At 40.2% G+C, this 27,023-nt stretch overlaps 2 protein-coding genes across 2 annotated transcripts in view; both read right to left on the minus strand.

The window, feature by feature from the left end:
* The window catches only part of nxn (nucleoredoxin), a 50,228-nt gene extending 26,470 nt beyond the window's left edge, over positions 1 to 23,758 (minus strand). The window contains exon 1 of the mRNA XM_079354624.1: positions 23,241 to 23,758. Coding sequence (XP_079210750.1) covers positions 23,241 to 23,549 — 309 coding nt within the window. The 5' untranslated portion in view covers positions 23,550 to 23,758. The remainder of the gene's footprint in view (positions 1 to 23,240) is intronic.
* A 976-nt stretch (positions 23,759 to 24,734) lies between these two features.
* On the minus strand, positions 24,735 to 26,907 carry txndc17 (thioredoxin domain containing 17). The gene is made up of 4 exons (XM_079354803.1): positions 26,627 to 26,907; positions 26,308 to 26,389; positions 25,468 to 25,543; positions 24,735 to 25,259 (listed from the first exon to the last, which is right to left on the minus strand). Exons 1-4 carry the CDS (start codon positions 26,769 to 26,771, stop codon positions 25,191 to 25,193), a joined length of 372 nt encoding a protein of 123 aa, XP_079210929.1. The 5' UTR covers positions 26,772 to 26,907; the 3' UTR covers positions 24,735 to 25,190.
* Positions 26,908 to 27,023: the final 116 nt, after the last annotated feature.

A 27,023-nucleotide genomic window follows, 5' to 3' on the forward strand; every position in this document is an offset into this window, starting at 1 on the left:
TGACTTTTTTTTGTCTTTTTCATTAGACCAGATGTGAATAAGGTCATCCCTTATTCTGACAGCTCTGGATCGAGCAGTGCACAGAGACAAAGAGGACACACATGTGAGGTGCAGCTCTCTATGCGTCTGTGGCAGCCTGGAATGTGCTGTGGGTTTACTGGGTTTATAAATAACCGTCAGAAACTCACAGACACAAAAGAGGCTGCTGTTCTAAACTGGACCACTCTGAGAGAGCACCCTCTCCGCCTTTCGTGTTTACTACCAGTGTCACACCGGGGCAGTTAGCACCAGTGACTGAACCCACCCATCTAACCTGCCTGCTGCATGTGTTTCTCTGCAACTTCGCCCTGAATACAGACAGGAATAGTCAAAGCAATCTTAAAGAGCATACAAAGTGGTAGTGTTTAGGGAGGGGGTAGGTGAAGGAAGAAACGAGAGAGAATTGGGAATTTATGGCAGCAAATGTTTGAACCATTTGTCCAAAAAGTTAAGCTAGCTAACTGATTATGTATGCAAGGCTTTAAGCTATAATTTCAAACCATTTCACTTTTGAAAATTTCAAACTATAGTTACATACTTTAATTGATACGTTTCAACCAACAAACCTACACTTCAGTAAACTTTTCAAACTGCTTAGACATAACTTTTTTCCTTTTTTAGCTTTAGCAGTTATCCATGGGCTTGAAAGATAATGTTTACATCTATCCATGGCTATTAGTAAGAGAACAGTACCTTTATGAATACATTTCAAAAGAGAATTCCCAAACCTCGTCACCATTAAAGCTATTTATCTATTGTAGTTATTTCTTCAGGCCATTTATCTATTAGATTCACAAAATTGAACTTCTAGCAAGAGTCTATTTTAGCTAAACAACAGCTAGCTAAACTAAATGAAGACAAAACAAGTGGATAAATGAGAGCAGGGTGTCTTCATTCTATTTCCATTACATTCATACAAAAAGGCAGCTGGACATTGCTTGCTGATGTTTGTGTATACTTTCAATTGCATCAATGATCGATACCTGCAAAAGTGACCCTTGGGAATCATAAATAGAAAACTCATCTGGCTGGAAGCGAACAGCGAGAGAGCACAAACATTGAAAAGGTATATAAATAGAGAGACAATGTGGCTGTAAGGATGTGGTTACATACTGTAGATATTAGGTAAAGAAACGTCTTTAGGCTGTCTTCTTGAAAATAGCGACTGGCTTCTGTGACAAAAGTAGGTGCTGCACCAGAGCTGATAGGAACAGATTAGGACAAGAATCAATCCGTGCTGCCACATTGTAATCCTTCATCCCCCTTTCTCCTGGTTGCTGGGAAGCGGGATCGTGCTGCTGCCTGCGCCTGGATCTCAACCAAGATAGAAATCAGCCTGTTTTTTTAGCTCTCAGTCTTCTCGTCACCTTCCCAATCCTTCAATTTCCCTCAGCCTCCCTATTTTTTTTTTCATGCAGGACTACAACAGCACGCATGAGCACACAAGAGAGGCAGGGGATAAGGGAGAAAGGGGTGAAAAGGTGATGGGCGGCACAATAGCCAGCAACACCACATTTAAATGCTTTTCTCCAACACACAGTAAAAATAGAAAGGAAGCAGGGCTGAGCAATACACATGTCCTGTTCTTCTCAAAGTGGAAATTGGATTGCAATGCAGAATCAGGTCTCTAGTGATATACTGTACTGTATGTCAGGGATTTTTTCCTACTCCAAAAAATACATCAAATGAGACACATCATCCAAACCAGTTCCATTTTCCCTGGCCATGAAGCTAGGTTCATCTCCCTTTAGGGCGTTAACACAAAGAGTCAACAATGACATGGAGGAAAAACAACAGACCTTCAAAATAGATGTGTCTGCTGCAAATGTATCATGTCTGTTAATACCTTATTCCGACCTCAAGTTAAATATATTCAAGAGCAAGGAGCCAAATTGGTTGTTTACAATCCATTACTTCTCAGTAACGTCCATCCTTGAAGATTTTTCTCAAGAATTATAACAAGAAACTTGGTTTTGAATTACATGTCTCAGGGAAAAGATAGAGAAAGAGAATACATGTATGTTTTTAAATATTTACTTCTTGACATTTGGCCATTTTTGAAAGTGTGATACAATTCTTTATCTTGTTGGATGTTTGTAAGGTCATATGTGTTCAGGGGGAACATTTTCTGATGGAGATTTCCAGTTTTGCCTGTAGGTGTGTTGTGATGGCCATTGAGTGGAGTGCAGTTGTGTTGCATGCACTGATGGGTAAACACTACATAAAGGGAGTGATGTAAGTGACAGAACAATATATCAGAGCAACACAAGGCTATAAACACAACTTAACCATGATGTCTGATGCGGTCATACTTCAGACAGTTTCTACCTTTGTGATGGTCCTCGAAACAATAAAACAAATCTATCAAATTCTATTTTTATTTTCTGATGATGTACAGACTGAGCTAAGAAATAATCTTCAGGGTATATAGACATTTAAACAGAAGTTAATTAAACAAAATCATGATGTCAGGTTAAAAAGTATTTAAAAATTGCAAGAAAAACAACCCTGCAATCCTAAAACACTATTTGAAAATCAAAGGTCAAGCAAAGTTACCTCAAGTGAAGTCGTACTTGAATGTTCTTTTTCACACTTTTAATTGCACTTTTATTGGTCCATTTAAAGTGAATAGGGCCTTAACACCAGTGTTTAGCGACATGGGGGACTGTTGTAACTATACAGACACAGATGCAGCTGCTGGATGTAGAGCGAATCTAATTAAATGCTGTTCCACATTAACAGGATTGAGCGAACTTACAGATTTCTTTCTGCTCCCCGCAGCCTGTGAGTGGCACACGGTGTAATGGATATGAGCAGGAACCGGACGTAGAGCTTCCTAGAATACATACACATCCTGCCAGACACAAGCGAAACCGACATCCATAGACACAGGCGACCAGCATGCATTGTGCCTTGGGGTGGTTGAACATGGCAGCATGGCGGCGGCGTTAAGAGTCGCACAATGGGCAACCGTAGAAATCTCTACGTGGTGGTGCTGCTCTTCAAGGCTTAGGGTCTTAATGTAGCCCTAGGCCATATATCTAGGAGGTGTAACCTATAATGTCAGTCTCAATCTCAGTCTAATTACATCTATAGCTCCATCTTCCTCATCTGGATTGAATTTAATATAATCCATTTTTGCCTGCAGTCATTTTGTTGTCACTTGGCTTGAGGGCTTCGGCTCAAACCCTGTGTAGCTCATGTTTTGCTCTGGTTGCAGCTAAATACCAAGCAGGAAGCTGTGGTCTGTCAAACACACAGTATGTGCTGTGGCCTACAGAGATCACAGTTTGTATGTGGTTGCATTTCCCAATGTAAACTACCGGTTATATCTGAGTGCTGAATGTGGGTTTGCTCATAAGCATTTATCTATGTTAACACACAATAATCTACGTACATAAAAAGGTAAGAGGCAACATGCTTGAAATTAATTCTGTTTTAATGAAAACAATCACTGCAATCTAGCTTCTGACTATGGCTCTAACTTTATATCTTCTATTTGATACCAGCTGTGTAACTTAACAGTCAAAATGGACATAGTGAAAGTTTGAAGATATCTCATCTGAGCAATTTCAGATATAAACAGCAGCTCTTCAAGATATAAACAGTGTGTTGCAAGGCTTTCTCTCCTTGGTCTCCATTTATGTGCCCTCGCACGTTTGTTGAGACAATCGAACAACTGGTCAAAATCTCGGCGGTTGCTCCTTCACATGATGGACTACAATGAGGGCTAGAAACGAGTTTGCTCAAATAATATTTATAAATTCTGGCAGATGACCCACCACGAGGAGACCGCACAGCCAGAGCTTTGCTGCTGCATGTCAGTCTCCTCACTTTGAGATTTATGGCCTTGAAATATTTCCTGCTATTTCATTTACCCCCATTCCATAACAGGCCACTTTAAAACAGCTTGAATTCACTCCGACTCTACTGGAGGGACCAAGAGATATGTGAAGGAAATGGCCCCAAGGTCCTGCCATAAATGGTCCTTACATTATGCTGTAATGAACAGCCTGAGGCATGCTTTAAGTACACAATGAAAAATTGTATCAGTAGGAACAACAAAAAGAAAAGCAACCTTGGTAGTTGCCATAAAATCTATGGTATTAGATATCTTAAAAAGAAAAAAGACCATTTGCTTTATGCATTTGCTTTTCAGTAAGGGCTAAAGCAGAGAATAAAGTCGAGTCTTAAGATACACTGAAGCTGACCAATGGAGCAACAGTTGCTCTCCCAGTTATAACTAAAGGCCTTCCACACCCTCAAACATGCAGGTGTCTGATGGAAAATATTGTGTTCACAAGAAGATTTGCTAACCAGCTCATCGTTTTGGTTTGAGTCGGTTTAACAGGCAATGGACTTAAAAGTTTCTAACTTAAAAAGGGATCTAAAAGTTTTGCTTATGAGGTCAGCCCTAAACAAAATCAGGTGAGCCTTTGAACACTATCATGCTTGCCAGGAGTGGGAGTTTTCTTTTTTGTCCAATAGATTAATATTGTGTTTGTGCAGAATGTTTTGCAGATCATGACAATGCATGTTTAAAAGTAAAGGTCAGTAAATGTAATGCAATCTCGCCTGGGGAACTTTCACTCACTGGACACATTATTTTGATACACATATCTTCAACATTATTTGGATCTGCTAAGTTCTCCCGATGTAATGTAGTAGACTAGTAGACTGTAGTAGTGTAATGTAGACCATTGTCTAGTTTTATAATGACCATTTTTAATAATTTGCCATAAAGACAAATTATCCTTTTGTCCCTTACAAGTAATTAATCTGGAAAGCAGTTCTGCTACATGATCTTTTTCCCAGAGGAACACAATGTTCATTTGTGTTGCCAACCATTTCAATCTGGGTGGTCCGACCAAACGGACCAGCCAGGGCTGGTTCAGCCCAGACTGGACTTTTGTATGGGACACTTTCTTTTATCCCCTCAAGAGCATTTTTCTCCTGTGAAATGGCAGACCGTACAATGGTGCCATTTTTCATTTTTAATGAGCTCACAAGCATCCTAAATTGCTTGACTGTCTTCAACAGGGAGAATCAGTCAGCAATTTTCATACTCCATACAACACAAAAAAAAAAAAAAAAAAACACACTCCAAGCCTGCAAGGAATTACCATGGAATAAGAAGACAAAAGGGACATGATGCAATGCTGCTTTTTATAATTGATTTGGTTCCACAGTCCATTCGATAATGGTCTACAGAAATCCAATAACCACTAATTGCTGCTCCAAACATAAGCACTTGGCTGGTAATGACTCGATGTCTCTCACACTCAGTTTTTTTCTCATGTCTCTATAAATACAGCTCATCTCGTGCCTCCACCCGATAATGAATTCAAAGAGCAGCACCCCTCCCTTTCTTTTTAGATCTTAATGATTAAGTGATGTAATTGCCTTAGATTGCTCAGGGTCCACTCAGCCATTAGAAGCCCACCAATCTGGTCCCTTAGCAACAGAGATGTGCAGCCGGCAGACTTTTCCTGCGTCAGTCAAATTGCAATTACACTGTGTTATGAGAGCATCTATGTTGTATGGCTGCATCAAGCTTTTAGAGCTACTCAGACCTGCGGCCACTCCACAGACTGTACATAATAACGGTCAAATACATACCTTATTATGAATAACGCAATCGTTCATAAAATCAATTTAAAAAAAAAAGTGTATGCTGACATGATCAAACCAGACCAGATTCCTTTTATGAACTAGGCTATAAAAATATATTCATTTCTGCTGAAACCGTTTTCTTTATGGATGTCTTTGCCTCTTCTGGGCCATCTGCAGACAGCCTCAAGTGGACACTCAATGAACTGCAGGTTTTTGCACTTCTGCATTGGTTTCATTTTTTAAAACCTGGGATTGCCGCTTGGTCCACACACAAAAACAAACAAAACCAAACAGCTTCAGTCAAAAGTGTAAAATGTTTTTTTTTTCTTTTCTTGCATCATCGTAATCTAGTCTTTAAGCTAAGGACATAATGTAAATAGCCCTTCCAACCAAAATAACTTAATCAATAATGTGTCCATATTCAGCTCACAGGGATTATTTTTCGACAATAAAAGTTGAACATCTTTATACAGACAAGCCTTACTCTGTTTGTGCACAGACTGCAGGAAGGAAAGTAAGTGTTGCAGGCATAGATCACGTTAACATCACAGCCAATTTCCCTAATTGGCTGAGAACCTAAAAGCACTTAACACAGGGAAGGTCTTTTTCTTCTGTCTACAGGAAGACCTAGAAAAAAAAAGCACTGGGAGATTTAATTGATTCATTCTAAACAGCTGCTTAATTGCTGCAGGGTTGTGTGCTATTAGGCTGTGATGAGCAGCACAGAGTCGGCTTTGGAGGAGTGTAATATATCCACGTAGCACATATCCTGGTCAAAGATCCCTTTCATTGTCCTAATGATATCTCAGGCTCAAGATGTTTGGAGGATAAAAAAAATAGATCATTTAGAGAAATTATGTGACATATAGCTTCTTCTTCTATACTGTATGGTTCTTGGCTAAAATCTCAAATACAGAAATCTTTCTGTGACTGGAAAGGAACGCGGGTAAAAGTACACCAAACAAAAAAGTTGTCATTGGTTATATCAGTTTAATTGATATAGAGTACTGTCCTCTGAAGTTAAATGTGGATTATTTCTTATCTTTTGGAAAGACGATTGTCCTGGATTTCAATTTTTTATTTTTTTTGCTGCCACACACAAACGTTGAAACAAAAGCAGATAGTAATGAAGACAAATATGGCAGTCCTCATACTGTTTGTGGTCTTTTGCACATATCGTCCAACGTCTCCTTCAGCTGAAAGATTAAATGAGACATATTCCAGCCATGTTTAACTCTGTGGTGTAATGTTTAACATTATGTCATCTCCATGGTCTCACAGCACTTAATTAACTGATCGTAATCGTGACAATGCTGGATTGATTCCTCGCAAAAGAAAAATTGGCGAGTGTTTCACCTCTGCAGCTGGAAAATGTGGCTCCTTTAAGGACACCGCAGTCACAAAGGGAGCAAGCAGTTGGCTGAGCAGCGGCTTTATCACCAGTAATGGCCCATATTGAAATAAATCTCTGGAGCAGGGGTGGAGTATTGATGCTTAACAAGCCCTGTCGACAGAGAGCTTTGCATATATTGAGGTGCATTGTGGGAGCTGATGAGGGACCGCTCCAGTACTCGGGAAGAACAGGGTTCACACTACTAGACTACTTCAGTAAGACACATAATCACAGACAGAAACTACTTTTCATGCATCACCTGAAAAAGCGAAAAATGCAATAAACCCGGCTGATAATTAAAACCATTTTAAAGCTGCCACTAAGCATACTCATAAAAGCCTATTAGCCCCATGTAGCAGCATGCTTTAATTGTTTGTTTGAAGTGGATTTCTGGAGTGTCACGGCCCTCCTCCAGCGCTCGCTCTCACTCAACTTGAGTGACAACGACTCTTGCAGCGGCCGGGGCAGAGGGCAAGAATCACTCAGCGAGGGCTCACATGAAAGAGCAACCACTGGTCGCTTGGCACGGGAGATCACGGCCCATTTTTCAGTTTCCACTACAAGCAGCATGTCATCGATTCAGTGGCAGAGCCAGCCAGTCTAACTCTGGAGCGCCTTGATCTACAATTATCACCCGTCACTTGCCATTCCGTTGTAGAAAAGAGGCTGTTTGATGCATTAAGAGATAAATGGATAAGTAAGTACGTTTTAAAATCAGGCTGGAAAAAAAAAAATCACAGGGTAGAGTTACAATTGGAAGGGAAATCTGCTTGTTTGGAACAAAGAGAGTATGTGAAAAAACAACCAACTTTGACTCGTAATTTTACTTTCTGAGAGCGTCAATAAGTCACGATGAATCCCAATGGTGGGATACAAAACAGAGTTATGTAAAAGCCTCTGAAAAAAACAAACTTGAAACAACACACACACAAAAAAAATCCCTAAGTATACAGGAAGATACAGGAAACAAATTAAATTAATGGTTTCCAAGCTGCCTTATATTAAAATAAAAACACCAATCAACACTTTGATTTTAAAGTGGTAAATTAATCATTAACCTCAACTTAGGAACACAAATGTATTTCTCATTAAAGTTTTGATTAAACGTCTATAAGCATCCATTTCAAGGTATTTAAGTCCCAAAAAAGCAGCTTTGCATCATTGCCAAACATTACATTTGCAGCAGCTCTCAGCCTGATTGGTTGATGTTGACTACACAGCGGGGATGCCTGTTCCTTTGAAAGAGCTTGTTGCACAGAAGTAGAGCAAGGAAAAGGCTGGAGGTGGAGTAGCAGGAGGGGAGGCGGTAAAGAGGATTACGAGGGGCCAGCAAGCAGGGGGCCATTGTTAGAGCCTGAGAAAGTGTGCAGGAAGAGAAGCACACACTCTGGACACAAACCGAGGCCTTCCTGCTAAAAAAAACCAGCAATCTGTGAGACACAGGTCTGAACGGCAATGCACACTATTTGCATATTATCTCAGGAGTTTCCTTAATGTTCACGACTCCACCTGATCACAGAAACATTTTGGAAGATGTCCATCCACACACAAAATACAGCATGTTGGAGTGTTTTCATTTTTCAGATGCTGTGTCTGGCTGACTCCAACGACAGAGTGACATAGTGCTGCTCACCTGGGGCCAGGAGTATTTGCTGAACGGCAAAAAACATCGTCTGTTAATGCAATTATAAAACTAGAGTCTTAGGAATACAGTACGCAGGTTTGAAATGAAAATCAAGTTGTGAGGCGCAGATGGTCTAGAGGTAAGGTCAGGCCCCATGTACTGAGGCAGTAGTTCTCTAAGCGGGCGGCCCTGATTCAAGGCTGACCTGCAGCTCCTTTCCGGCATGTCCTTGCCGACTGTCTCTCCCGATTTCCTACTTTATTGAGTTATCCAGTCCAAATGAAGTCAAATGTTGTAAAAAATGTTGCAGTTTGGACCTCAGTCGGTAAAAACATGTCGGCACACATTCGCTACCTACTCAAAATGGCTCCGCAACCCACGTCTGGATCTCGACCCACCACTTGAGAGCCAATACACAACAGAACATTTGTAATGGGCACTTTATCACAGTTTAAAAGACTCAACCAATACTTTAAAAAACTGGGACGTTTATCAGTTGTGCAAATAATCATGCATTGTTGTACTATGGTTGCAAGAACATTATGAATCATATCCACACACAAAGTTAACAAATGACTGTCCCCATTATAACGCCATAAGTCTTAATAAGTATTACAAGATGGCCTATAAAACAACAACAACATTTTCAAGAACTTGAGGGATTGAAGATGAAGCTGAATCCCTCTCTAGAGGACGAACAAAAACATCCAAATGTTTAAAAAGACCAAGTGAGGAGTCAGAGCCTCTTCACGAGAGAGGAAATTCATGACGTTTCCTCGTCCAGCTCTTTTGTGTAGGTGCCCTGCTGCGTGGGCGGGGACTATAAAAAGCTTCATAGCAAAATAGTGTGAGTGCACAAGTGTGTGTCCGAGCCCAGCAGGTCGATAATAAATCTCCGGAGTGGTCCTGTCGACACTTAAGTGTCAGTTCCCACTCTATGTCACAGCCACTGACCGTTAAACTTGAAGCTTTATTTACTTTTCAAAAAGGCCGTACAGCCCTTCACAATCCCTGCGTGGTGATTACAGCCCTAGCTTGCTGAAAAGAAAAAAAAAAGCTACATATCCTCTTTTGAAATTCTTTCACCAGCTAAAGGAAACAGCTGCACTTGGTGGTGTTGACTAAGCTAGCATACTGCAGTAATTATTTCAGTGCTCATGCTGGCATCCTCCCACAGCTGCTCACACTTCACCACTGGCAAACACAAAACCAAGCACTGGATCCTGAAAGAAGCTTCGCTCTTTTTTCTTGTCTCTTTATCTGTTCACTTAGTGCCAAGTACACAAACTGTATTAAACTCCCAAACCACCAGCATATTTCCCTCTGGCATCTGCATAAACACGCTGTGACTGGAACAGATTCCCATCATTCACATAAAGGAGAGAGGGTTATCAGCGCGTTGGCATAATGAGCAGCAGCGAGTTGTGTTGCATGGCTTAAATGCTGCACAAAATCAGGAGTTACGTTCAAATGCAAAGAGTCTGAATGAATATCAAAAGCATGTAAATCTGAGGAGATCTACATGAATTATTGTGACATGTAATGGCAGCAATTTGAAGATCAAAGATGGTGCAGATCATAGGAAAATGCTCAATTTCCTGCTTTCTTTTCATCATTAAACAACATGACAAAAAGGTTGCCACTGACTCTTCTGGCTCGTTCTGATGTCCCACGGGTGATACAGTAAAATGAGAATCATGAAGAAAAATGAGGCAGCTTGATGAATAGATTTTAGGATACGCTGTTTTTGGCTTTCAAGGACTGAATTACTCAAGGGCCTCACAATAAGAGGAAAGCAGAGGGGAGAAAGAAAGAGCCGGAAAAGACCATCCTCAACAGGAGGCTGGAATGGAAGAAATAACCGAGTTGAAATCAATTAGGTGGGATGCCAGAAGACTCAAATACAAGACGGTCAATATTGTGAAACCCCTGTATATTGTTACCAATATTTCTCGGTCACTGTGGTGTCCTCCCCTCAACAAAATGGCAACTAACAGGACACAGAAGACATCCAATGTGTTAGCTCTGTCCGTGAACTTGCATAAACTGCTTTTTCTTTCCGCGGAAACATTCGGAGCTTTGAGGCCCAGCCAGATATTTAACTTGGCTCAACTTTCACTTCCTGATCTTCCTCCACTTTTCTGCAGGGAGTACAGCAGGTTACACTTTCTTTTTTTTTTTTTAAAAAAGCATTCTTTTGGAGCTGTCAAACGTTTTAGTTCTGCCTCGTGGGAATGGATGTAAGTTAAAGAAAAGAGCACAAATAAAAGCCTGTTAGCACAAGTAATGTGCAATAGTGCCTTGCTATTTTGTGATTGTGCTCAGTAATTAGAGGGAGTAGTAATTACAGTATACATTATGAACATACCTCCACCCTGCTAGCATTGGCCCTACCCACAGTTTTTTTCAGCCCCCACAACAAAGTTAAGAGGATTCCTCGCACTCCCTCAAGAACTCTGACTGAGGAAAAGCAGAGTTTCCAAAAGCACCTGTGAGAGTTTTGATAAAAACTTCTGGTTCATATTTTCCTAACAGGTTCTTTTAATTTGATTTTTTTTTTACCCTTTTTTGAACCTCGTTTCTATCTGTTCTTCATCTCCAGGGCTTAGATAGAGAACACCTGGAGCAACAAAGTGTTACAGAGGGAAGCGATGAAGTGATGAAGCTGCCTTTGTTTCTCGAGAGGATTTCGGCCACACAGTGAACCTGAACAGCGGTCAGGAAAGAAATGCTTCCACATGTTGGGTTTTCGTCTACAATCGGCTCCTTTCTGCACCCAGCCAGAGCAGAACTATAGCTAAGAGATTAAAAAAAAAACTACTTTCATTTGTCGAAAAATCCTCCCGTTTGATTCCCTCCCTTTCAGCCCTTCAAAAACAGAGTACATACCTGTGGCGCTTGCTGCACACCATAATTATGTGATAGATGAAAAGAGTGAAAAATAATAGGTGTATTTCTTGGCTAAACTCCGACATTCCTTCAACTCTTTTTTACATCCCCACTTCATCAGCTTTGTAAGCTTCTGTGGATGATTGGGTGCACACAAACAGTTAACTATTAATTCAACTACCCAGTGTAGTCTTTATTGTTCCTTTTTTCAAAGAGCAGAGTGACTGACCACAACACACTGACACGGTTTGCTCCCATCATGGGACTTAAGAGAGCACACCTGCTGCCTCAAAAAGCAGCAGCACCGTCAAATGAGAAGGTGGTGAGTGACATGACGGGAGAGCTGTCGAGCAGAGCGGGAGCTAAGTTTTTTTTTTTCCTTCTTCTGTGTATTCACTCCCTACACTCGCTCGGCCTGCTGAGTCAATTTAACAGCTCACAGGTTACAAGTCACATCAGCAGGAACGATTTCCCTTTAAGCTTCTAAGAGTTCATTTTCTTTAGAGACAGAAACCTACAAATAGATACGAGTATGCAATCCTAAATCTATGTTAAAAAATACAGAGGAACTGAAACGTACTAGTCTGTGAATTATTTACGAACACTGACTGCAGCATTATTTTTTAATGGCCAGCTTAAAGAGAATAGTTCAAACACTTTAAGTGAACAATGCAGGACTTGTGTTCCAATATCTCATCTCCTTAATCTCATTACAGTCTCTTTTTTTTTTTTTTTTTCCCAAAGACAGCCACAGGAGCTGAAGTAATAAAACTGTGAGTCACTATCCTTTCCGACGTCAGACCGAAGTAATCACATTGGCGCTGGAATTCTTTCATAATTTCTTCATAAAAGTTGAAATGTGTGAGGTGTACCGGACATTCTGTGTATGGACACACAACATGGGTTCTGGTGCTCAGTATAGGGCTGGTACTGGTTACACATGGCTAACTGGCATGCCAAGTGCTACAGCGGTATCTTGCTGTTTTAGGAAAAGCCAAGTTCAAGACAAAACTATTCACATTAGTATAATGACTATAGATATAATAATGTGATGAGAAAACGTTCAGAAAATGTACCCCTACACTATGGATGTTAAACAGACTACAACTCTGTACAGCAACTATTTCATAAGAAACAGACTCAAAGTCCACTACTTGATGTTACATGCACCAAATCCTCTGTGTCTGTGTTTAGTTATCTCCTCCTCCAATGCCCTGTGAGAACAAAACAGCAGTGATCACGATGTGTCTCAGCACGGCTTGAATAATGTGCAGGACAAGAAAAGAAGCCAGCCGCGACTCTGTTTGCCAGTAATCTCTCTCTTTGAGGCCCCCGCGACTCTAATTGCCTGGACACTTGTGTCCGAGGGGTTTCTCTCGTTCCTCAGTGAAAAGATGAGACCTCTCGTGCTCCTTACAACAGGCTTAAGCTGATAAACCCTTTCATTCAACATTGCCGTGGGATCGCTACTTGTGCAAACAGATTGGGCAAAAAAAGACTAATCAAAACCGCGATTAGCCTCCAACGCAGAGGCCGAGCTAAGCCACGGCGCAGCCTCAGCAGGGGGTCCACTCGCTCCAACACTAAAAGAGTCTGATGATTTGTGTGACCAACACATTCCTCCATGGAACTACATGAGCGATAATATGTGTGGAATGCACGTGGTGGGTTTTATTTTATTGAACAAAGAAGTAGCAATGTTGATTTGCAAATGGGATGTGACAGCTGAGGAAATGTAAGGAAAAGCAGGCCTCAGAAGACGGTGAACACTCCAAGCCCACTGATAGCATGAAACCATGGCCCCTTCTTCACTGAGAGAGTGTTCAAAGAGAATCATCTCGCTCACATAATCAGCAGAAACTCCCATGACAGCATGGCGTGTTACCCAGCCTCCTCGAGCATTCCTTCTAATTTTTCCCCGTTACAGCTAGCATCACTGCCAATAACTCCATATGGGGTGCCATCAGTGCATCATCTGGCCCGAAGCTCTTGTATGTTATACAGCCTCCATGTGTTTCTCAGCAGCAAGGTCTGGATCTGTGATTGTTTACTCTCCTGGCAGCTGAGGTGAACAAAACAAGATGGACATCAACACCTATACAGTCATAATAGGATGAAAAAGTAGGTAGTGTGTGAATATAAACACAGCGTCATAGTGTAAAATTGGAAGCAATTGTTTTGCACAGCCTCGGTCCAAGAGAGCCTTCTAGGGTCTTATAGCTCTTTTGACAAACAATATCACTGGTAACATTATATACCCATGACAACAGGCCACGCTGAGTTTTAGGAGGGAAGAAAGTTTATAATTTAGAAGGTATAAACAGAAGATTTCCTTACTAGTGGAGACCAAAACATCGCAAAAAGGGAAAAGAAAATTGAATCCACATTTAAGTTGCACATCCCCAAATGAGTGATAATGTGAGTCAGTAGTAGGATTGCATCATTACATACAGGTAACTTTATAAAAAGGTACCATTTCGGAAATTCACAGAGCCTGATAATTAGTATTAACACTTTAGAGGTTTTGTAGTTTTTGAAAATAAAACATTTGCAAATATAAAACTACATAAGATATTCTATACACCTCCAACACAAAGATATTATTTTGCCAGTAAATAGTTTACACTCTGCAGGAAACAATTAAACTCGCTGCAATCTTCTCCTCTTTCCTGATAATGCAACAGCATGGATTTATTTACAGGCAAGCCTGAAGTGACATGATTAGCTTTCCACATTAGCTTGCCCAGCAGTGACCTTGAATAATTTCTCACAAATATATTCCAAAGATCATGTGACTTTGACGTGCCTGATGGCTGCTACCAACTTGCGAGTATCAATATATTCATTTGTCCAATAATGAGCAATTATGTGGGGAGTGTGTAGATGCAGTGATGTCAAATCACGCAGGCAGAACTAACTCAGGGAACCTGGCTGCACATCACGTTTAAATTGTAGATAAATAATACAAATAATGACATATTAAAAGTATCCAGATTCACAAAATGCTTATTTTCGTGTGCAATCGCCTGGAGAAGCAGGAATTGGGTCACGCATCGAAATGATTCCAAGTGACTCTCTGGTTATTACAAAAATAATGAGCATACTAAAGGCCATGAGATGTGCTACAGCCAGACTCTCTTCAGGTTTTCTCCATCTTTCTGAATGCAATGCGCCAACTTAGCGGGGACAGCATTTAAATTATACACAGTTCTTGAGTCTGCCTGAGTTGCTGTTTTAGGAAAATATGTATATTTAAATGTACTACGAAATCTTCATTCTGTCAGCAACTGTTCAAACTCTTAACTTGCTGCTTCAGTGTTATGGAAGGCATTCTTAAAGACGTGATACAGTATATGCCCAGCCGGCTCATTGTCATGTAGGAGATAAACAGCTTTCTTTAAATGTAGCATCTGAGTAGTGTAATGAGGACTAGCCATAAATCATAACCAGCTAATCAGAAATATTTAAGGTTTAAGTTTGCATGAACACCTTGAAAGTTTTGGTGCGTGTACACGAACAAAGAAGATAATTAAAAGAAATTTGGTGATATTGCTAGACTCCCAAGCGGGGACAGTGTTGAAAAAAAAGCAACCTGCAAACGTCAGAAAGATGGACTAAGTAAGTTAAACTCTTAAAAAAGGTGTGCAAAGAAAACATTCCGTCTACTTTGAGTAAAAATAAAGATACCTTTAAATATCGGGTGAATAAAAAGCTATGTAGAGCATGCAGGCAGTGAGCTAACCTTAGCTGTCACCTCACTAACAAGAGGGCCATATTTATATGAATACAAACGTGTGCTTTTTTGTATAGTATGCAAAAAGGCACATCACAGTACAGATGTGAGATGAAATATAACATTTACTTAGTGGCCGCTACTTTGGTTTCCTTTGGGACAACACCTTTGATGTTACCTACTTGTTCTGAGTTTATGTTAAGCTAGGCTAACTGGCCACACAATGTAGCTTAATCTTTCTGGTATAGATATTGTGCAGTGCTGAGTCTTCTTTTCTAGATCTTGACACAAAAAGAAAACATTCTTAAAATGACTTTTTTTTTTTTTAACCAGCAGATGTCAAAGTAAAATAATTATTTTGAGCACAGGTTTAATAATGCATGCATCACATCTTTATAACTCTCTTTACCACTCTTCATTAATCTTCTACCACTAGAGTTTTTTCCCACAGTCTTTAAGCACAGCTGTGATACAAAACAACCCGAGAAGATGGTCGTCCCTCTCCATTATTTCTTCGGGTTTAGATATGGAAAAATCACATAGTTGTCTCACAAATCCATCAACATTATTAAAATCCCACACTGAGATTACAGTAGCAGACAATAAGATTCACTGCCTTGGCCTTGTGTTTCTCAGTATATATTTTTAAATTCTTAAGATGTGGGCGAGTCCTCTGTCATGCAGCATTTAGAGGCTCCACAAACCCGAACGTGAAGCATTTTCTCCATCCACATACAGTATACTCTGTTAGCCTGAGGCATGGACTTCCATTTAGCTTTGTCCTCAAAGCAGAGCAATACATGTACCCAGTCTTTTTTTGTGTCTGAAATACCACTACATCCTTTTCAGGTAGCTTTCCCTGTATGTACCTGTTGTGTTATAAATGACAAAGTGGATATTTTTTTTATCATATACAGGAACTTTTTGACATTTAAGTTCATTTCTACCTGGAAGCCTTTACCGAACTTTATTTATCAATAATTTTTGGCTAATTATAGTGTTTATTTATTGTGTTAAGGTAAATATTTAAACCGCTTATTCACGTCTTTAGTCTTTACAACTATTTATCCAGAAGCTTACTATGTGGACTGTTTATCACTTATTTACAGCTCCATAGTTACAAAACAATCTAAGACAAAATAAGCTAACTTAGGATCAACGTTGCATAAAAAGGAATGGAGGTCGGAAAAGTCAAGCTACTTTTTCCCCTGTGTTGTTAAGAGTGCATGCTTGACAGTTGTAAGATAGAAATCCTTTCGCCACATGCAACAGTGAAATTGTACGCAAGACAGCAGGAAGGTGCCAGTGTGCCACGCTACATGCTGAGATACCGGCTCTCTTTCTACAGCAAGCTCGGTTTTAGAAAGGAGCTGCGGAAGCACTTACACTTGGATTTAAAAAAAACCACAGAGAGGAGGAGTTATAGAAAATGGCTATTCTACCGGATGAGCAGGGTGCTGGTCACAGGGAAGGGAAAGGGTTATCATCCGAGGGGAAACTTGTCATGCCAGAAATCTTCGTACCATGAATAAATTTACATCAAATCAGCGCTGCTGCAGAAGTGATAGGGGAGATATCTGGAAGGAGATAGGTTTCAGGGAGGGTCGGTGATAAGGATTAAAATTTGCAGAGAGTGTAGACAGTCTAAAGCACGTATCAATCATTCTGTCCCTTTTCATTTAGCTTCAGAAATACGATCAGTAGGGATGACGAGGGGGAAACTATGCAATCACAAAGAGCCAACATTCAATCTCAGAGAGATAACAAAAGGAGGACGAAAGACAGCTCTGGATGGCAGGATGCCCCTGGGGCGGCTATGCTGTTATTATGTTGGAAGGGGCTGCTGAGCTGCGGTGTGGGGCAATTAGAGACCGGAGGATTGAGTGGGGGAGGGTCCAGGCACAACAAACCGTCCGTGAACTGATCTCAGCTCAGAGAAAAGGACGTACAAATCTTCCTGATACAGTAGCGTAGAAAAAAAAATACACAGGGGATAATGGTGGATTTATGAATTAAACTAACCATCAGCTTTTTCCGTGGAAAGAAGCTTGGTCTAAGCTGCTTTCCTGCCATCAGTGGAATTCAAAACTACATCAAGCGGCAGCGTGCTGAACTTTATGCCACACTGGTTTGGATGATTTCACTGCTAAGTATGTGACAATTGAGACTGGTTGGGGATAATGTACGCAAGCGGATGAATCATCTGTTGTTCTCGTTGAGAGCTACTGCAGACGTGGTGGTGAACACATTAGCCATGCCTATTACCTTTAACGTCACTCTGCTGTGGAAAGTCGTGACTGAAAACCACACAGAGTTCAGGAGCAGAGTCCAGCTGGAAAGCACGAGGACAAAGAGGAAAAGTCAATCTCAGAGTATCATGTCAGCGGTTTTGTGGATCGTGGACAGAGGTCGTAGCCTAACAACTATTGTGTGTTTTCTTTCAATGATAAGAGAAGTAAAAACATATAGAGTTGCGAGTGGGAATTAGATTTACAAGACACACAGTCCGACTGTTCACTAAACTCTCACTTGGGTTACCTAAGCCTCTGAACTTCACCTGTGATTAGATCTCCATTGTCACCACTCACAATATAAGACATCTCCCAGTAAAGTGGACACAATGGGCAGTGAGAGGGGACAGTAACACAAGCTTGTAACAGTTGGCATTGCCAAGTATCCCGAGCCATCACCAACACACACTGTTCCCATATCCTCTGGCTATGACTGGCTTTAGTGGAGCAGGTGTGTAAGTGTGTGTGTGTGTGCCCACATTCTTCACATAAGCTTTTGTCAAACATGGCCCACTGCAACAAGTCCTCACAGCTGCACGACAATGAAGTCACAGAAACCACAGCAATGCAGCCAGGCGGGCAACCTCAAACCTAAATCAAAAGACCAGTTTCTACGAGGACATGTTTATTGAGACTTTAATCCAAGGTTGGTAAGGCAGTATCAGGAAGCTAATTATTTACAAAAGTAATCTTGACGGTTTAAAAAAATAAACCCACCGAATAAAAATAGAAGACAAAAATCAAGAGATGATAATACACTTTAACTCTCCAAGCCCTTCCTGTTTTATTAGAATTAGAACCTTTAAATATTTGGCGACCCGTGTTCGCGTTGTTTAAGTTTATAGACGTTTTATATATTTGTGTTCAAACGGAAACAAAAAGACTCAATGAGACATTTCTCCTGGATTTGTCATCCTTTACTGGACATCCTTCAAACTGTACATCAAACCTCCTCACGAGCTCAAACGTCAGGAAACTTTCGGATAACTGTCACTCTGGGACTGCATTACTCATTTAATCTGCTGGGGTCAAATGCTTTCGGATTAGCTTTTATTCTTCTCCCCCAATAATCCCAGAGCTAACTTTGTAATAAGCTTCTTATTAAACCATGTTGGGCTTTGATCAGAGTTAGGAATCTAAAACAAGTGAGTGCCACTGTTTCAGGTTCACAGCTTTCTTCGGGGTAGAAGGACATTTCAAACCACACACGTTAACCCTTGTTCTTGTAGTGTCCATCGTTGAGGTATAAAGTTTTTCCACTCTGCATAAATTGTCCTTAATTAGCCTAACATTCAGGGTTCATTTTTAGCCTTTTCATCTCACAGATTGTGAATTCTTTTTCAAGAATTGTTTTATTGCTTTGGCCGATTCCAAAGACCCCAGTTTGATTTCCTGCTCATAACACGCATGGCGTTTGTTCCCATGAGCTGCAGTACAGAGGAAACTGTCGATGAACACATCCTCTCTAAATCTTACAATTAATCCTTTTAACTATTAATTACAGATGTTCCACATCACACAAGCTTGAAAGAAAAAAAAAAAAAGTCTCAATCTGTTGACGTTATATTAGCCCACAATGTGTGTGAGTGAACACAACAAAAGAAGAACTTCCAACAAAACAGGCCTTCAAAAGGCAAGTGCAACAGTGACTGATTAAGAGGGGGGGGGGGGGGGGGATCACCACCTGCAGATAAAACGGTTCAGGCCTCTTTTCAAGTCATTTCTGCAGTCACCAAGAGACGAGGCACGCTGCAGTTTTCAACAGATCAGTGACATACTGATGAAAGTTGAACTCAGCCCCTCTACGAAGCCCCCTTTGCAAACTCAGACCCTGGCTGCCAGCCGAGTGAGCGGGCGTACTGCCTCTGGGGGGGCCGGCTGCAATGCAGATCGCTCGACCAGGAGGACTTGAATTCAAGAGGCCTGTCTCTTACTGAGATTCCTCCCTCCTGAAGAGTCCAGCAGGAGCTTGCTCTCTCCCCCCCCCCACCCTACTTTGGTCGAGTCTGACTTTCACATAGCACCGGCCAAGGCTTTCATTGATTTACACCAAACTCTGCTGCAACAAGTCCATGTAAGGCAGTGCCAGCCAGCACTTCAGCCAGCCAGCCAAGCAGACAGGCAGACAGCTGGCTGCAGCTGGACAACGATGAGACGTCCATTTACAAAGAGTTTGAGTGAGATACAACCACCTTTAGGGAAGAACATATGAAGTTAGAAAGACTTCTGACACTTTTCATTCCATTACAAAGTCACATGCTAAGAAAGAAATAGCTAAATTAATTCCATTGGACAGGATATAAAGAGTAATTACACTTTGAAGTCTGTTTATGTTGGCTATAATACTTCCAAAGAACTACAGAATACTTTCCAACTATTTTCAAAAGGACAGATTAAAAAAAGGAAAGGCAGCAACTTTTCCTTCTCTCTGTGTTTAATCAAGAATATTATCCATGCTTGATTGAATAATAAACATTTCCTGCGACGGGAAGGCCTGTATACCTCCTGAGAGAAAAGAAAAGAGGACAGTCTGCAGTGAGGGAGAGCTCTCCTGGTCAGAGGAGCAGGAGGAGGAGGTACAGTCGGGGATCCTAAGTCGGAGGGAGAGGCTCTGAAAGACATGATTGAGGAGAAATTGCATCGTTCAGGAGATTAGCTCGGCCTGCAGCCTGAGAGAAGAGAGGTGAGAGGGCCACTTAGTCTCTGCAGAGCCACAACGTCCACACTACATCAACACAGCCGACCACTGTGTCAGCATGACTCACCGCATATAGGCTCCTTACAGAACGATCCTCTGAAAACGTTCACATTTAGACCAGCATGGACTCGACTCAGCCGCATGTCTTGTTATTCACAGCCAAATGTGCAAATTCATGTCGTCCAATTTAAATCAGCAGCTAACTTCACACCTTCTGATTTGCAAAAATATGAACGTCACATTCTTGTAATGCTAACCGGGAAATTAAATTGTGTGCATTTCTGTCCTGAATTGACCACCTTGCGTTCCATCAGAACACATCAATAACCACACAATAGGCAACTAATTACAACTGCAATTAACAGCTGCTTTCACCAACAATTCATCTGTGATTAGTTGCAGAATATTTTTTCAATTACTCAGTGATTGTCAAAAATATAGAAAGCAAATGAATCAGAAATTCTCACAGCACAATTTGACATCAACAGCAGCCAAACGTCCAAAACCCAAAGATAGCCTATCGTTAATTATCATACAGGACAATGAAGCTGGGACAAGCACATTCATTTTTACATGAAAAATCACTATGACTTTTCATTCTCATCCTATAAATGTTTGTGTTGATGGACAAATCAATTATTAGTGGCTGTTCAAACCAAGAATATCTAGAGGACAAAAAGGGAAATCAGCTCCCTTAATTACGACTATAACATTATATAAACAGGTCTATCGGAGAAAAATAATAAACATGTTGCAGAGTAAGTGGACACAAGTTGTTCACCGTCCTGAATAAAATAATTAGGTGCCAACATAAAATAATCAGAAATGAGTGGATAATGAGAAGCATCATGGCGCTCTGCGTGCATCTGGGGCGTCACATGTATAAAACACTGGTTTATCCTACAGATGGTTTAAATTTATAATGGTAAAAAGAAAATAGGCCGAAGGCTGAAAGATGCCCAGACTGAACCAGTACTGCAGGCCTCTGCAAAAGCAAAACACGCATGCACATGCACACACACAAACACACACACACACACACACACACACAGCCTGTGTTTTTCTATTCTCATAAGGCCAGCAGACCACCAACAGGAGCAGCAACGATGGTTATTATAATCCGGCCACAGACATTTTTCCAGCAGTATTTTTCGAACACAATAACGCTGCACTGTGGCACGGTGGATGTGCTCCGCCCCAGACAACAACAGGACAACCCCCAAGCTGCCTGTCGTCACCAAGCCTCATTCACGCCTGGTCTTCATTATGAGGTGAAACAGAAATCATCATTGGCCATCTGAAGAATTTACGAGACAATGATTCAGCTCAAGTCATGCCTCACCTACACAAAGAGCAGTTAGGGGGGGTAAGGGGCTGCACAAAGATGAAACCTTGTTGAAGAATAACAGATGTGGGCTATGGTTAGAACATTTATATATACATACATATCTTGTTTTGTTAATATTATTTTCTATCAAATATTATATCTTATTATATCCATTGAAGGATATTTTTAGTGTTCATCTACTATAGCAAGAGGTCACATTTCTCTTTACTATTATTTATATAATTTCATCCACTTTTTCTTTGCTAATAAAATCAGCCTTCGCTGACAAGCATACACACATGAACAGAAAGGAGTCCACAGCATCATTGGCACATAAAATAAGATAATTAAATTATAAAAAAGAGAGAGGCTTGTGCAGGCAGAAAGCTGGGATGGCCCGCTCACATCATGTGGCAAACGCAAACAATATGCAACGTGATTTTGCTTAATTTTGTTTGACAAGACATCACTTCATGTTTACACATCTGCAAAAATCACCAACTGGTAGAGGAATTCTCGAAAGCATGCAATTTATATTTTGCATTAAAGTAGAAATTCAATCCACTGGATGTTTGTGTGTTTAAGGCAGTTCAAGTGACCAACAGAATACATTATTTGGCATAAAAGTGAAATGAGCTGAGCAATAAAAAAAAAAAAGGAGATTACGGTCAAATTATAAAGAGGAAAATGATGCAACTTAATATAATTTATCAACAACCTCAAGTAAATTTATCTTCTTTGTCTAGTCTTCTGCAAAGCAAACATGTACACCAAGTGTTCAAAGAATATATAATAAAATGGAAATAATTCAAAGCCATCTAAAGCTTTACAAAATAGACAAAAAAATGGAAAATAGAATTTAACGCAGTGAACTATACGCTCTTAAATGTATGTAATGTATTTAACCAGATAAATCTGCGGATGTGTGTGCACAATAAAGGCCTTCACTGAGCAGGCTGCACACAGCTACATGCAATACATGCAACAATGACCTGGCTCTCAGATGTTAAGGGCAATATGTTACCAAAAAAATGTATTGGTCACATGTCAGTGGAAAGAGAAAAAGGAGGGGGGGAAAGCTTCCTTTCCTGTTAATAAGTGAGGAATGTGTGCTCTGCCATATTTGGATTATGTTGATTAAGTTAAGTTTAATGTTGAAATGGTTCCCCACACTGGCTGCATGATGTGAACAGGATTATCAAGATGCATTTCTCATAGAAATCTTTATAGCTTCTCTATGCTATCAAGAATGGCATTTCACAAAATCGTTTTGTATTGGTTTATGTGAAATAAAGAGAATACATTATATTGACTGTATTTAGCCGAGCGTGTGTGTGTGTGTGTGTGTGTGTGTGTGTGTGTGTGTGTTTAGGATAGACTAGTTGTTTCAGAGGCAGTTTATTTAGGAATGACAGAAGTCCAGCTGATGTGAGTTAGTAGTTAGTTTATCAAGCTAGAAGAATGTTTATTGTAGATGATTAAATGACCCAAATGAAAATATTTACACCTGTACACTGACAGGGGAAGCATACAAGACCTACAGGGGGTTCTCTGGTGGTTTCCAGCCCACTAAACACACAGACAAAACATCTCCAGTGAACGAGCACTGATTCATCCCCACAGCCTATCTTACCTTTTTGTGTCTGTCTTTGAAAGGTAACGCAGGCCATGGCATCTCCTGCAAAAAGTCTTGCCAGTGTTTCTGGTCCTGATCAGACGAGATGAAGACGATCTCCAATTTGTCCTTGTGCTCAGACGTCTTTTTAAACCTGCTGTAAAACTCGCACAGGCTGCCGTTGAACTGCTTGCACGGTGCGTTCAAGCTACATCCGAAAAAGAGCCCGACCAGGGACAGCTTGGTGCCCAGCGACTGCACGTCCACCTCGGCTTTCTCGCTGTTGACGAGCCGCTCCCCGAGTAGACCCACCAGAAACTCCGACATGGCAGCGTACAGTCCTCTTACACACACAACGGTACCTTCAGCTGAGGCTGTTGTACATGTACACCACACTGTTCAGGCCAAAAACCCGGCACTTCCTGCACCTCCAAGCTGAGGTTTGAGGTGAGCTCCCGGCCCCTGTGAGGCGTTGCGGTCTGTGTTTGTCCACCGCGGCTCGTGCTCCGGTGTGAGCGCTGTGCAGGAATGCGCTCCGCTTTATCGCCCCGACTGCAGCCGCGGTTGCGCTCTTTTACCCTCAGTTAATGCTCTTTAATCATTGCATCTCTGATTCTTATCACAAACATTTGACTTTATCAGGATTTTTAAGTATGTTTTGTTTTCGTTTTAATACAGCTGTATTCATTCAATGGCTGAATTTAATGTTTTATTTCCTAAAACTGAACAGATTTTCAAATTAAAGCACCTGAATGCTAGATTTAAATTCTAAACTCAATTTTAATCAATTGCTTAGTCGGTATGTGATTATATAACAAACTTTGATAGACAACGCTAAATTAAATTAAGCACATTTAAAAAGGGTATTTCTCAAAAATGACTATTCCTATGGATTTGCTGCCACCTAGTGGCCACACACTTAAACTACTTGAGTTGCAACAATTTTCATCGCTTCATGAAATTACTCTTATTTGACGTTTAAAATAAGATATTTTCTGAACAAAAAAAGCCACCTTGACATTCCTCCCAATCGTTACAAATCAGGAACCTAAATTGTGTAGTTTGTTATTGTTTTCTATTACAATATAAAACCTGTGATCAATGTAGGCTATGTGAATTGAAATGTCCCGTTTTCAAATACATTTCTTTGCAGATTGAACATTAAACCACAATTTGATTTCAGAGTTTCAAAAGTAAAAATGTAACAAGTCCTTCCTGTAAGTTACCCCTGAACCTGGGAAGAGCTGATGAATGTAAAAGCTAGTGTTAAACTCACACATCGTTCTGAAAATTAAAACCTAAACATCCAACTGTTTGTTACTTGCTGAGTGATCTATATTTCTGCTGTTTTGTTACCCGCCAAGAGACTGCAGAATTAGGGGCACTTAGAGTAGAAAGGGGATTTTTGGCACGACTTCACCTGCATGGAAAACGATCTGGCAAAGGTCAAAAACATATTCAAAAATGTATTGAATAAAATATTACAAAAAAAATGTTCTCCTCGTGCAAAAGTTTTCATCATCAAGTATAATTTTATTTGAGTCCCATTGCAAGGAAACACAAATCAGTAAGTGACACTATAAAAAAAGACATTTTCTAAATCAGCTGTTGTGTAATCATTAAATATATTTCAAAGAAATGTATCAAACTGAAATGACAATACAGAATTTAAGTTAAAGCGCATATAGAGCAACAAGAATAAGCAGCGTGAATCACGTTAATGTCATGAGATTGTCTTCAGATTATCCAGCACTGATTAGATTAAACAGCCATGTCACAAACCTTACAAAGAAGAACTGTTAGTATGGTTGGAAACGTACGCAGTGGCTGATATGACTTAAACTACATTAAGAAATGTACCTCGGATGTACAGTATGGTTATCAATAGTGTTGAAACTGAATGGTGATTACATCGACTGGTTAAGGAATCTTGAATGATTATGACCGATGTGGATGAGGCAGGATCTCTCAGTCTTCAGTGAACATCATCTTCACAAGATCAGCTTTGAAGCACTCCTCCTCCACCAACTTCTGAGGCTGAAAACAGATGACAGGTTGGGTTTTAAGCGGACATGTATCCATCGTAATAAAACATGCTTTTTCAAATGCACCATTTTAGAAGGGACTGACTGATTATAGCTTGATACCATAGCTTGACAAACGAAAACAAGATTTTTTTTATCCAATCACTTTTAAGGATACAGTAATGCATAACAGTTATTGCTGTTATTATAGTTATTCTTACCGTTCCATATCGCAGCAGAGTGGGAACTCCACTCAGCTTCAGTGTCTTCTTGAAGTCATTGCTAGGATCCTTCCAACTGAATTGTGGAAAAAAAGAAAAAGAAAAAAAAAAGGCAGCTGATATAGTTTATCAAAACAATTAACAAAAGAGCAGACTTATAAAGAGGATTTAATTTAGAATGTGTGGTATGTTAAGTTAAATCTGTTTGCATGCAGATAAACAGTTATTGGTGTAAATACCACAATGCAGTTCTATTTGAGATAAAATTAGAAAGCTGCTCTGAAATAACTTTTATATTTGTGTGCTCCATCAGGGTTGGTATTTTATATACAATATGTATCAAACACTTAACACACTGGGTGCAGAGCATTCTGGCTGCATGAAAAAAAGTGTAAACGTAAGTAAGTTAATAAAAAATTATGTTATTTTTCAATTAAAGAAACTATCTTGCAAAATCAGGACTACAAATAACTTCTTATCTTCCAATTTCAAACTGTTTTGAAAGCAAGTAAGCTCAAATGAAATGCACTGTTCAGCTAACATCATCAGATTAAAACTTTAAAAGACACATGAGGCCTAAATCACTAAGAGTATTACACTTAAACCATGTGTAAAGAGTGCAGTCCTCTCCAATTAATTGCCTTTTTTGCATACTTTCTGAGGTTATGATTTTTTTTTAAAAACCTCTCAACATGCTTATATAATTTTACTCACAGCTCTTACATATTGACTGTGTTTGTTTGTTTTAGGGCATGATTTGTCACCAGTAGGGTGCAAGGTGCTGATGTGAGGAACACTTTCTACACCATTTTCTGAATGAATATAAAACAGTATACTGACTAGGCTCTTTCTCCAACTTGGCAGTAGATAAAAACAGAGCCGTCAGGAAGATGAGACAGCTCTCCTCTTACAATTGGCTCGGCTAAAGAAGGGTGAGAAGAAAACATTGTTTTAAATCATTGGCAATGCACCACATAATGCATGGAATAATAAGTGAGCCTATAAAGATCCAGACGAATACCCATCTCACTACAAAACAAACAAGTTTTCTACATGATGCACATCCTGCACACATCACTTCACCATGAATCAGTAAAGTAAAAGCATGAAAAAACATTGTCAAATCGTCAAAAAAAAAAAAAACATCATATAGATTTACCTTTTACACAGTCTGGACACCAGCTCTTCCCTTGTGCGTCTTTATCACCAGAGAAATAAGCAAAAATATCTTTCCCTGCTCTTCCAGACACAGCCTTACAGAACTCGTCATAGCCCCGCACGTTTACTTCTTCATAATGGGCCATCGTTTTAACTGAGCGTCGTGTATGCACTTAAATTAACTATCAAGCTATAAGAAATGTACAAGAGTGATCTGAAATACTGCTGACATGCACACGGGACCTGGTAGAAATACTCTTTTATGAAGACAGTACTGCTTCCGGTTAGCGCAAAGGTCCTTAAAGTGACCGCGTCCCAGAGGTGTTTATTTAGACATTTTAAAACTTAATTTTAAAGACAAAGACCTCAAATAAAAGAGCCATTATTACATTTTATTA

Source organism: Symphodus melops (genome assembly GCF_947650265.1).
Source record: "Symphodus melops genome assembly, chromosome: 10".
Lineage (NCBI taxonomy): Eukaryota > Metazoa > Chordata > Actinopteri > Labriformes > Labridae > Symphodus > Symphodus melops.